We start from the raw sequence: 11,486 nt of genomic DNA on the forward strand, positions 1-11,486 counted from the left end.
AGGGGATGCTCTCTTATCTCAGCTTCACATCTCTAACTTTTCTCTTGGTTTCACACAGGCACAAGTTCTGCACAAGTCCTACAGCAAAGCCCCATATCCATCACAAAGCCAGAAAGCAAAACGGTGCTAATCAACTGCCACGTCTCCGACCCTGTCTCCGACCCTGATTTCATCCACTGGTACCGAAAGAGGCGCAACGCAGCTCCCAAGCGCATCGCCTACATGTCCTCCAGGCTATTCCTTGAAAACAAGTCCAATGAGGGGAAATTCAGTACTGAGAAGGACCTCGCCAAATCTGTCTGCACCCTGACAGTGAGCAAAGTAACTCGGCAAGACTCCGGCAACTACTACTGTGCTAGGTGGGATGCACAGCAGCAGAAAGCCACAGGGGGCCTGCGCAAAGATGTGCTCTGCTGTCTGAACCAGATCGTGACCTCTGTGACAACACGCAGGACCATCCCCACCCTGCTTTCCCCATCAGCCCCAACTCAGACACACTGGACAGGCAGCCAGATCCCCAAGATGCTGCTGAGCTAGGGCAGACACCGGCCACAGCCAGCACCAGCAGAGCTCTTATTGCTCTTTACCAACAAAAAGGACATTTTCATAGGTCTGGCTGGATTGCCTCTGGGTGAGTTCACAGGATGGCAGGGTGGGCTAGTTAAAAGAAAAAAAAGTAATCTTTCTGTTCTCACTACCCTTCAAGATATATCTTTGGAATAAATCCCCAGTTACATCATTTGTGTGGCAAAATTGAAGGATGTAGGTGAAAATAAACATGAAGCACCGCTCAGGACTGCTGGTACGATACAACCATTTTGTACCTCTCTGCTGGTAGAGAATCTTGGTTTAGTTTCTCTTTGTTTTCCACCTGGAGCTGATCAAACCTTCATTTAGGTTCAAACACAAGTCTCTGGATTGACTTCAGTGGGGCTTCTCATCCAACATGGCAGCAAACCTGCAAAACAGAGCACGGCAGATATTTGTACTTCCATTTTGGAAATGGAAAGACATTAATTTAAGTGGTTTCACCCCTTTTCTGTTTACAGCCAAACAACTGATAGATAAAATCACAGCACAACTGTGTTCAGGTCCCAAAGGACCCAGTATGTACCGGTCTCCAGTACAGAGTCTCCAGAGCCCATTGAGCACTGGGGTATCGGTCGCATTTCACAGAAGAGTGAAAGTTCAAATTGCTGTCACAACCACATGACAGCAGTTACTGGATCTATGTGACAATCCTTGAAAAAAGGAAAAAAAAACCTGTCTGACCTAAGCAAAATAACACTAAAACAATGGAGAAATGAGAATTAGTTTCATTTCCTTTACAAAGGAACCAGCAGCAACCCTGACTCTGAAGAATGACTTTCAACAGCACAGAATAAATTCTTTATTTTGCTTGCCCTAATCATCTTTATTTTAAACTAAGCCTGTGGGGGCTGTAAAGCACTTGTGTGTCTTTGTATAACACCCAGCATTTGGAGATACCAGCCTGGGGTGCAGCATCTCACCTTACCCGTGACAAGAAGCAGTGACAAGTGCAGCAATGCTGCTTCTGAGCTCCCAAATGGCTTCTGAGTATTTTCCTGGCCTTTAGCATTCAACCTGTGCAATGGGCAGTAATTTGAGAGTCTTCAAATTCATTAAACTCCACGTTCTTATTTTTTTCTCCCTTTTATTGGAAGTGGGCCTGAGGAAAAGTGTCTGACTCCAGGCATTGTTTAGCAGCCTTCAACTGGTCTAAAAGCAGTGGTGAAACGTGCTTCAGACTCCAAAATTACTTTATAAATGACTTCAAGTAATTTTGAGTGTGCAAGAGAATGAGAAGGTGAGTTTCTGCCGCTCATGTAAAAGCTATAATTGGGCTGTTCACATTTAGCAGAGCTCAGCCATGCTCCTTTATCTCAACATCACCCACCTGCTGCCAGGGCAGCCTCTCCGGATGATGCCCACGTCAGTCATTTCCTTTGCTCAGCCGCAGCCCTCCATCCCCACTGGGAGAGCTCTTGCCTTCCTCCTGGAGGCAGACATCGCCAAGAGCCCCCAGGATGCTGCTGCTCCTGCTCCTGGTCCTGGCTGGAGCCTGGTCTTGTAGGTTCCCCTTGTCACCACGGCATGGCGCGGGGCAGCAGCAGGAGGAACCCCGTATTTAGGAGTGGGAATGAATAGCAGGATAAGAGTGTTTGTTTTTTTTCCTCTCCTTCTTTCTAGGTGGACAAGCACAAGTGCTTCTGAAGCAGAGTCAAGCATCTGTGACCAGAGGCCAAGCCAGAACTGCGTGGATGGAGTGTATAGTGGAGGGCATACCCAACTTCCAGTCTGCAAATATCCACTGGTACTGGCAGATACCCTCCAAAGGTCCCCAGCGGATTCTGTATATCGGAGATTCAGTTTCTTACGATGACAGTTCCTATAGGAACAAGTATTCTTCTTCAAAGAAAGACCCAAACATCTGCACTTTCTCAGTCAAAGACATCGACTCCAGTGATGCAGGTACCTACTACTGTGCCTACTGGCAGTCCCACAGAACTGGCAGACCACAGGCAGCCCGTACAGAAAGCTGCCTGTACCCTGAGCCACAGGCTCGCTGCCAAACGCAGAGAACCACCACTGCACCTTCCTGCATCTAAAACGTCCCGACGGGTTTATGCTGAATACGGAAATAGAAATAATGGATGGAGAGAACAGCGAAGAAATGCAGCGTGCTGCAACTCAGCTGTGCTGCGGAAAAGGAGCGCTCCCATGGGTGATGGCAACGGCACCCGAATTATATAGCAACACGCGTCATCTTCACTGAATATAGCTACTTCCCCAAATAGAGTCTGAGCTAGCAGAAATTAAGCAAATGGCAGGGAGGGAGCATAGGAGAAGGATATTTGCACTCAAGATCTAGCCTGGGAGACTTCAAATCCAGGTCATGACAGAGATACTGGTGATATGCATCACTGTCACTCCCATCTTCATGGTTATGCTGGTGAGGACTGCTTATAACACCAACAACCCTTAGGACCCCTTGTTGTAGGCAAGCTGGGCAGCTGCCGAAAAGACAGCCCTGGGAAAGGGTTGTGAAGACTGCGTACAAGGGAAAGCTGGAGACTAAGGCAGGGAATATATGGAAATGGTGACCCAGCACTGCTCAGCTCAGCTTTGGGGTGTCAGAGGAGAGGAGAACATCCTTGGGAAGGCACAGATTGAACAGCTTTCGTTTTCATGTGTGAGCTCAGCAGGTAAGTCTGAGACCAATGCAGCAGACAGACAGATGAAGAAATACTATTTTAGACAGAGTAGCTTAGGTCCTTTCTACACTGTTACTGCTGTGGTTTAGCTTGTCAGTAAATGTAACCGCTGCCAGGCAGTGAGTTGAAGAACTACCATTGGATGTGCCAAATGAATCATTTCCTCCTCCCAGTTGTTTGACGCTTTCTCCACCTGAAGGGCCTCATAACGTTCCTGGCTCTGTTTATCTCATTTCCAGGTTTAACCTGCACGGGCAGCATGTTCCTGCTTACAGTCCTTCTGGCATCTTCGCTGTGGTCCCGTAAGCCCTTTTTCCTCTCTCCTCTCCTTCCCGTGCACAGAGAACACAGTCCTGGCTGCAAAATCCAGCAGTTTCCTCCCCTCACACAATTTCTCCACTTCCCCTTGTAGGTGGAGACGGGCAGGCAGTGCCGGTGCAAACCCCGGAGATGCTGATCCAGGTGAAGGGCAGCTCTGCCAGCATGACATGCCGACTGGGGGACGAAACCGTTGTGCACTGGTACAGGCAGCTTCCCAGAGAGCAGCCGAAGAGGGTCCTGTACGTGTCGGGACAGTCACCTATTTTTGATGACAACAACGACAGAAGGAGGTTTCAAACTCGGAAGCACCCTAGTGAGCCCCTCTACAGTCTCACGATAGATTACTTAACGCCCAGGGATTCTGGCACTTACTACTGTGCGTATTGGCCTTACCGACGCGGCGTCACAGCGTTAGATGGGCCAAGATGAGCCGTACAAAAAGGTGTTTGGCACTCTGAACCACAACCTCTGAACTCTGACAAAAATGCAGATGCTTCCTTGTTCCACCCCCTCTCTCATCATTTTCTGCAGCTGAATAGGAAAAACAACTTGTCACGACAGCGGTTAAATAAATGATGTTAACAATCAGTATGTCATTTGGGTGCTCACACATACCTGTACCATCCAGAAACTGGGTGGTCCCAGTCACTTTAGGGTAAATATATGGAACTGTTGGCAGCAGCCCTCACCGGCCTCACTGTTGTTTTCTGCTCCTCCTTTCCAAGAAGTGTTTTCATCTCATCTGAGCCTCGAAACCGAAATCTTGTGGCCGTGCATTTCCTCCCGCACTCGAAACCAAAGTGCAGGCACATCCCTGCGGTGCAGCTACCCTGGTCACTGCAGGCTGAGGGTCTCCAGCTGCTTCAGTGGAGGGGAGCACCCTGGGCACTTTGGTGTGCTGCAGCAGGTGACTAAGCTGAAGCAGCAAAAGAAGGTCCTTAACGGGATGGGGGAATGCCATCTGTACACCTCCCTGCACCCCTCCAGGTGACAGCACACACTCACTGCCCACCAAGGTGACCTCCAGGCTGAGACCTTTACGCCCTGATACACAGCTGGAGCTGCTCTTGCTCACAACCCTTTCTCAGTGGCTTTGACTTGAGTTTTCGAGGGCCACAATCCCAGGATTTACCAATGTTTCTCATATTTACCTGAAGAGCAGACTGGACTACAGCCTCTAACCACTTTTAGCATTTGCCAGCTTGGAGCAGGTTTTCTGCAAATGTGCCACATCTGCTTGTGCACACAAGACCCGTGGCTGAAGATCGCTCAAGAGAGTCACCTCCTCCTCCCATACAGCACTGTCTCCGTCTGGGGTCCCTTTCACTCTCCTCTGACTTTCAACTACAGCAGAGTGTGACAAGCAAACATGCTGCTGCTGGCAGCACTCATGGCCACAGCTTCTTGGTCTTGTAAGTCCTTCCTTATCTTCTTGCCCTTCCTCACAGGTACCTATGGCTGCACTAACAGGCATCTTCCCAAATTCCTGAATTCCAACTAACAATGTAATTTCTCCTTTTCTCTTTCCTAGCTGGATACGCACAAGAAATTCCTGTGCAGACCCCTATATCCATTACCAAGTTCCAAAAGAGTGCACGGATGACCTGTGAAATTGAAGGATTAGGGGCAAATTTTGGTGGTACCATCATACACTGGTATCAACAGAAGGAGGGTAAAGCTCCAGAGAGGGTCCTGTTCTTTTCAGAAGGGAAAACTTCAGTTGAGAGTGGCTTTCAAGAAAACAGGTACATAGTTGAAAAAGTTGCTGCCCGGAATCGGTGTGTTCTTACAATAAAAGATGTAATTCCAGATGACGCTGCTACTTACTACTGCGCCTACTGGGACCCTCACTGTGATAGAAACTCAAAGATCATCAAGGCAAAAAAAAAAGTTCCCTCAACGTCTGAACCACACGATTCTAACTGTGCCACTCCTCTGATCTTCTCATTCCATCTGGTACGAGCTGCAGAAAGGCCAAGCCTTTATCTGCTGCCCAAAAAAGAGCAGCTAACCCTGCACAACTGCCCTTTTCAAAGTCTGGGTCATCATTATCACTGTGGGCTTCAAACACACATCTAGTATTTTAAGGGCAAAGGAAGTCTTCACTGCCTTAAGACTTAGCACATAAACACTGGAATCTCACCTGCTCCTTTGGTGCCATTTGCCCAGCCGTGGCAGAAGTCTGGTGGCCCTTGAGGGGAGCAAGCATTGCTTTGATTTTCTAGTCCAGCCACTGTTCTCCCCTGGGAAAGAGAATTCAGTAAAAGACAACATGCTGAAGAAAGTACCTTGGTGGTGGGAACAATATTCTTGCCTAGCACTTCTAAGAAAAGTTCCCCACTATAGTCTTCTTTGCTCTACATCTAAGCAACTGTAAGTCCCTGGAAATATTATTTACCTAATTTGGATAACACAAAAAAATTCCACACAGACCAATTCAAATCAGAGATTTACAATCTCTTATCTACCACAGCTGATGATGTGCTGCTTATAACCATCCTCTTCTTTCATTTTATGTTAAGGCAAAGAAGATAAACTGGGGTTTTGGGGAAGGAAGGAGATTGCTGAAACTTAGCAGGTTTGAGGGACTTATTTCAAATTTGCAGTGGGTTAGTATATGTCCCTGGGCACAGCAAGTGTTTCACCGAAGAGCCCGAGAGGAATAATTTTTGCTTGTGCCTTTAGCCCAGTATGTGCCTACTTATCAGCTTTTCTTTTCCTGATGAGGGGTGTTAATTGGATACCTGAAATGCTGAACCATCACACATAATGAGCTACGGGACTTTAGAAAGATCAGGCTAGGTGCAAACAAACACCAAACACCAGCAAACTCAAGTCTTGAAAGTCTTAAACACAAAGTCAAATTAAGCATGCAAGTGCTCACTGATCTCATTGAATCCTGTTGGCACCTTCAGGGCTAGTCAGTGGTTTGATGCACAACTCAGACAGAAATTGGTACTTACACACTCTGTCTTTATTCATAGGATCTCACGGCAGTTTTCCACAAAGTTTCCTCTTAGTTCAGTGAATCATCCTTACTTTTCATTGTTTTCTGCCTTCCACGTGCAGTGGCTTCCACAGCCCATCACTACTGCACTTGCAGTGCTTCAGTCAGCGTTGGTGTTTTCCTCAGGGACCCTTCCCTTGTGGTCCTGTCATGGTGTCAGAAAGCTTCCTGAAGCGGACCTTATCTTCATTGGAGCGTGTAGCATCACTATGCCCATTTTATGATAGTAAAAATGATGTGGACCATTAAGAGATCCATCTCCAGTGGTTTCACCACCTCTAACACACTCCAGGTGTCTTGCAGGGGACCAGCACTTCCCAAGCTTCACAACAGCCATCCGTGGTCTATCCACAGAGCAAAGTCCCATGCAGGAGAGTGTCTCCCTTATCTTTCCTTTCCCTTTCCCTCTGCTCCCCACAGAAGCTCAGGGGACACGTTCCTCTGGCTTGACGCACAGTGTCACCAGCTGACACCTAAGGGAGTCCCTTCCTCCTCCTCCTGTGTGGCATTGCTCACTCTGCACCAGGGCCCATTTCCTTCTCCTCCGACTCTCAACGACAGCAGAGCGTGATAAGCAAACATGCTGCTGGCAGCGCTCATGGCCGCAGTCGCTTGGTCTTGTAAGTAATTTCTTACTTTCTTACCTTTCCTCACAGGCACCCATGGCTGTGCTAACAGTCATCTTCCCAAATCCATGAATTCCAGATAATGATGTCATTTCTTCCTTCTGTTTTTTTCCTAGCTGGGTACGCACAAGTTATTCCTGTGCAGAGCCCTCTGTCCGTCACCAAGTCTAAAGGAAGTGTACACCTGGAATGTCACTTTAAAGACTTCTCTGGAGATTTTGACAGCACCCTCATCCACTGGTATCAACAGAAAGCAAATCAAGCTCCAAAGAGGATGGCCTATTTTTCAGGGTCAAAAATAGTAGATGACGGCTTCCAAGCAAACAGGTATAGGATTGTAAAGGAATCCAGAGAGAAACTGTGTACACTTACAATAAGTGATGTCATTCCAGATGACACTGCTACCTACTACTGTGCGTACTGGCATAGACACTGTGGTAGAAACTCGGAGATCACCTAGACAAATACTCCCTCAGTGTCTCAACCACAAACCATCTGAAAGAATCCAACTCACATCACCTGGTGTGGATGAGCTGCCTGGCCTCGCACGCAGACTCTGGAGAAGCAGAACACACTCAGTGCTGACTGATGCCTTGGACGTATCAGCTGCCAAAAGCTAGAGATTTTGGCTAAGCAAGTGCAAAGGAATGGTGAAAGTCCAATACCCAACCCATCCTCTTCATTCCAGCTTCTCATCCTTTTTGCTAAACATGTCCATGAACTGGTTGCAAGGATTTATTTAATGGAAAGGGGGCATATTTCCGTGTTGTTGTTGCTGGAAATAGGTCAGCACATTGTACTGGAGCTCATCAAGGCCTTTGGCCTGACAAAGAAAACTGAAATAAAGAACTCTAGCCTGAATATTTGTAAAATTTTAAGCAAAGCAAAGGGAGTGTTATTTTCACATAAAAGTTAATAGCTGTTGGAGGAGTAAGATTTTCTATTTATTCCTCTTGAAATCTGGAAGTAGGAAATTTTTTTGGAGCTGTATCAACCCCTTTCTCCCTCCTGCTTGCTTATGAATATCTGCGTTTCACTACTGCTCAACATAGTGTTGATGTATCTGAATTACCAAAAAAGTTGAAAACCAAAAGCTTGTACAAAAGGAAAGAGCTTTCTATATTTAAGATCAACTTTCCACACTTAAGCAATGCATCCTTCCTAGCTACTGCCTCAAAGTGCATGCTGACCCTCATGCCTGAGAAATTCATTGACAGAGGTTTTTCTCTACCATCAAGCCTCTCCATAATGTTTTCCTTTACCTGGTACCCTGGTACCCTCCTCACTATGTTCATTGAACGGTAACTCCTTAAAGAATATTAGTCTGATGGGATGGAAAAAATGACACAACAATTTCAAATATGTGTTAGGTCTCCAAATGGCTACAGGTCGGTTTTGTCCTCCTCATACTTGCAAGCCCAGATCACACAGAGGACGTAGACAAGCTCTCTGCAACATGCACTGATTCACTTTGTTTCTTCTAATGAGACCTCCCAGCTTCTCACAATCGTGACCATAATCCAACAGTCCCAGGAAATGCAGGTGACACGGTGGTGGCTCCCTTTGCCATGTGTCTCAGGACACAGCAGGAAAAGCACCGGTCGGCACCATTCTCTGTCTGCATCACTCCTGCCATCGCTTTGTGGTTGCGAACACGACGTTCCTGCCCTGAGCTTTCAGAGCAGAGGATTGCTTTTGTTACACCTACTTCAACTGAAAGACCTTTATCCTCAGTCCTTTTCCTCCCTCTAGCCACAAATTGTAATTTCTTAACGTTATTTTGCAGTCGGTACGCCACACAAGAACCCAGAAGCACTCAAACTCTGTTGCTTTTAGATGGCAGATGAAGCCTGGAGGCTGTTTGATCGACAATGGCAGTGACTCCTCTGATGTTATCTTGGGCTGTTTTATAAGAAACCTCTGGGCAAAGGAAAAGCCTCCTTCTCCCACCAGCTAGTACGTGAAAAGCTGCCGGTGAGCTGCTGTTGCAGAGCCTGGACTGATGCCAGGTGATGGGCAGACAATTACCACGTACCGGAGGCAAAAAATGTAACCTGCATCACACAGAGGTCTTCATAATGGTTATGGTGTTGGCTCTCCCTCCTTTCCCTCTGCTGAATTGTGTTAAGACAACAAAAAAGGAAGTCCATGCTAGTAGTACTTGACGTCACTTAACTGCAGGTGAGAGGGAGCGTACCCCTTTGGGAAAGGGCAGGATCTCACCTGAAGGTGTGTGGGTTTCAACGTGCACAGCCCTGCACATCTAACAAATTTGCAACACTTTAGGAAAAAGGTTTGCTCTGAAGGGCGTTAGATATCAGGTGCAAGTCTGAAATTCCTGATATCCTCCCAGGAGCTTCACTCAGTCTCCTGGGACTGATTGGGAAAAAAAATGACATTTTCTTCAGCAATGGCATAGCAAGAGAGCACGTCGGCTTACTGTACAGTCAAAACATAGTGTGGACCACCTGGATCAAGTACTTTGGCACGGGAACCAAGCTCATTGTCTCTAGTGAGTACCATTATTATTGATCTGATTTTCACAAAGTCATTCAGGTTCTCAGATAATTAAGAATGAAAACCTGTAGGAAAATTAATTTCTGCCTGATAAATCATGTTTTGTCATGAGTTGATGAGCAATAAATGTATTGACCTCATGAATAGAGAGATTGCCTCTAGAACAATTACCAAATACTTATTAAGGATGGGGGAAGGAGAAATTAGGAAAGATAAGAATTTAAATATTGGGATTGATTCATTCCTGTTCTGGGAAAGAAAAGTGAACTACTCTCAGAACAGCAAGTGAGAATTGCAAAAACTTTCTTATCGATAGAGGGGGTTCAGTCTAAGTTGATTGGGAAGGAAAATTGCCTAGAAACTAACAAATTTCTAGTCACTGAACCCTACTGAAATAACTGTTTTACTTTTGCATTTGTATTATTCTTAATTGTGGTGAAGCTATGCAATCAACAGGATGAATGCTGTTTTCAGTATAAAGCATATAGCAATGCCTACAGTATGTTGCTCAGAAAATACTGGACATGATCAAGGTGACTATAATTAAGTCAAACTGTAAAAAGCAGAGGAGAGTTACAGAGAAATTTAAAATGTTATCCATGTGTCTGACCAAAAATGTTCTCTGCTGCCATTTGCAGTTAAACTGTGCCTGTGCAGAGGCAGCTGTTTTTGCCAAAGATGACAGCGTAACCACTTACCAAAGGCACGACCTTAGTTATGGGCATCAGTAAGTTTGGTTTAGTTTGTGGACTTTGCATATAAAATATGGGCTTCAAAATATGAGTTTGATGAAAATCTAGTTAAGGTGCTTTCACACAATAAGAAATTTGCCAGATAGGACACTTGGGAAAAAAAATTCCTTACCTGTATATTTGAATCAATAACTATTAAGCTTTCTTAATCTCCTTTGGGAATAATAATGTATCCACATTTCTTCTTAAAATAGCAAAAAGAGGTTACTTCAGAGAAAACCTAGCAAATCAGGGGCAGCAGATCTTCATTAGAGAAATCCCAGAATTAATGGATTAGAATATACTTATAAAATAAGCATGGCACTGCTTTCTTCTCAGAAAATGCTGGGTTTAAAAACCTGAACTTTTACCCACTACAAAAATCAAAGTATTTCTAAAAATGGCACTCTAGTCAATGCTGAAAATTCAGCTATTGCACTGGGCCAGATTCATCACCAAGCTCTAAATCAGAAAGATGTTTTCTGTAGCCTACGCAAGAAAAGTGCTGTGCAGGAGATATTGCTAAGCATTCTCAGACTGTGGGATGCTGATGTCAAAATATTTGGCAGTGGAACGAAACTCATTGTTTCAAGTAAGTACAAAATGTAAAACACAACTGCTTCTGAAGTGCTTTTCTGTGCAGTTAGGTTCTGGCTGTGGGAAGTGCTCTGTTATTTTAGCTCCAGATAGTTTTAACCCTACTGAATGCTTTGCAGGTTTTCCCTCTTAAACAGCGTTTCCCTATGCAGAACACAACATAACTGTTTTGTGTTTATATATGACATGCGGGAAACACAACAGCTGTTGCAGCACAGATGTGTAACTCTTTTTTTTTTTTTTTTAATGAGTTCAAATATGACAAAGATAGCATTCAGAGAACTGGAAGACATTTTTTTCTTTAAATATTCAACATTTGTGATATTTCTAACTTATTCTGGAAGAAAGTGTCAAACTTTTGAGTCGCTCAAATTCTTTGAAAAGCAAACTGTTTTTCCCTTAGGACTGTCTGACTATAGCAAATGAAAGGAGTTATTGGGAGATGTGCTTA

At 45.2% G+C, this 11,486-nt stretch overlaps 3 gene segments (V, D, J or C); all 3 read left to right on the plus strand.

The window, feature by feature from the left end:
- The first annotated feature begins 3,495 nt into the window (after positions 1 to 3,495).
- Positions 3,496 to 3,986, plus strand: LOC104470887. The segment is given in 2 exon segments: positions 3,496 to 3,538; positions 3,649 to 3,986. Coding segments are annotated over 2 exon segments (381 nt in total).
- A 940-nt stretch (positions 3,987 to 4,926) lies between these two features.
- LOC104470888 lies at positions 4,927 to 6,132 on the plus strand. The segment is given in 3 exon segments: positions 4,927 to 4,969; positions 5,089 to 5,409; positions 6,080 to 6,132. Coding segments are annotated over 3 exon segments (417 nt in total).
- Positions 6,133 to 7,144: 1,012 nt separating this feature from the next.
- LOC104470889 lies at positions 7,145 to 11,030 on the plus strand (the record flags this gene model as incomplete). The annotated part of the segment is given in 3 exon segments: positions 7,145 to 7,184; positions 7,307 to 7,607; positions 10,966 to 11,030. Coding segments are annotated over 3 exon segments (406 nt in total), but the record flags the coding sequence as incomplete, so codon positions are not given.
- Between the last annotated feature and the right edge of the window lie 456 nt (positions 11,031 to 11,486).

This window comes from Pterocles gutturalis, unplaced genomic scaffold (genome assembly GCF_000699245.1).
Source record: "Pterocles gutturalis isolate BGI_N339 unplaced genomic scaffold, ASM69924v1 scaffold38810, whole genome shotgun sequence".
Classification (NCBI taxonomy): domain Eukaryota; kingdom Metazoa; phylum Chordata; class Aves; order Pterocliformes; family Pteroclidae; genus Pterocles; species Pterocles gutturalis.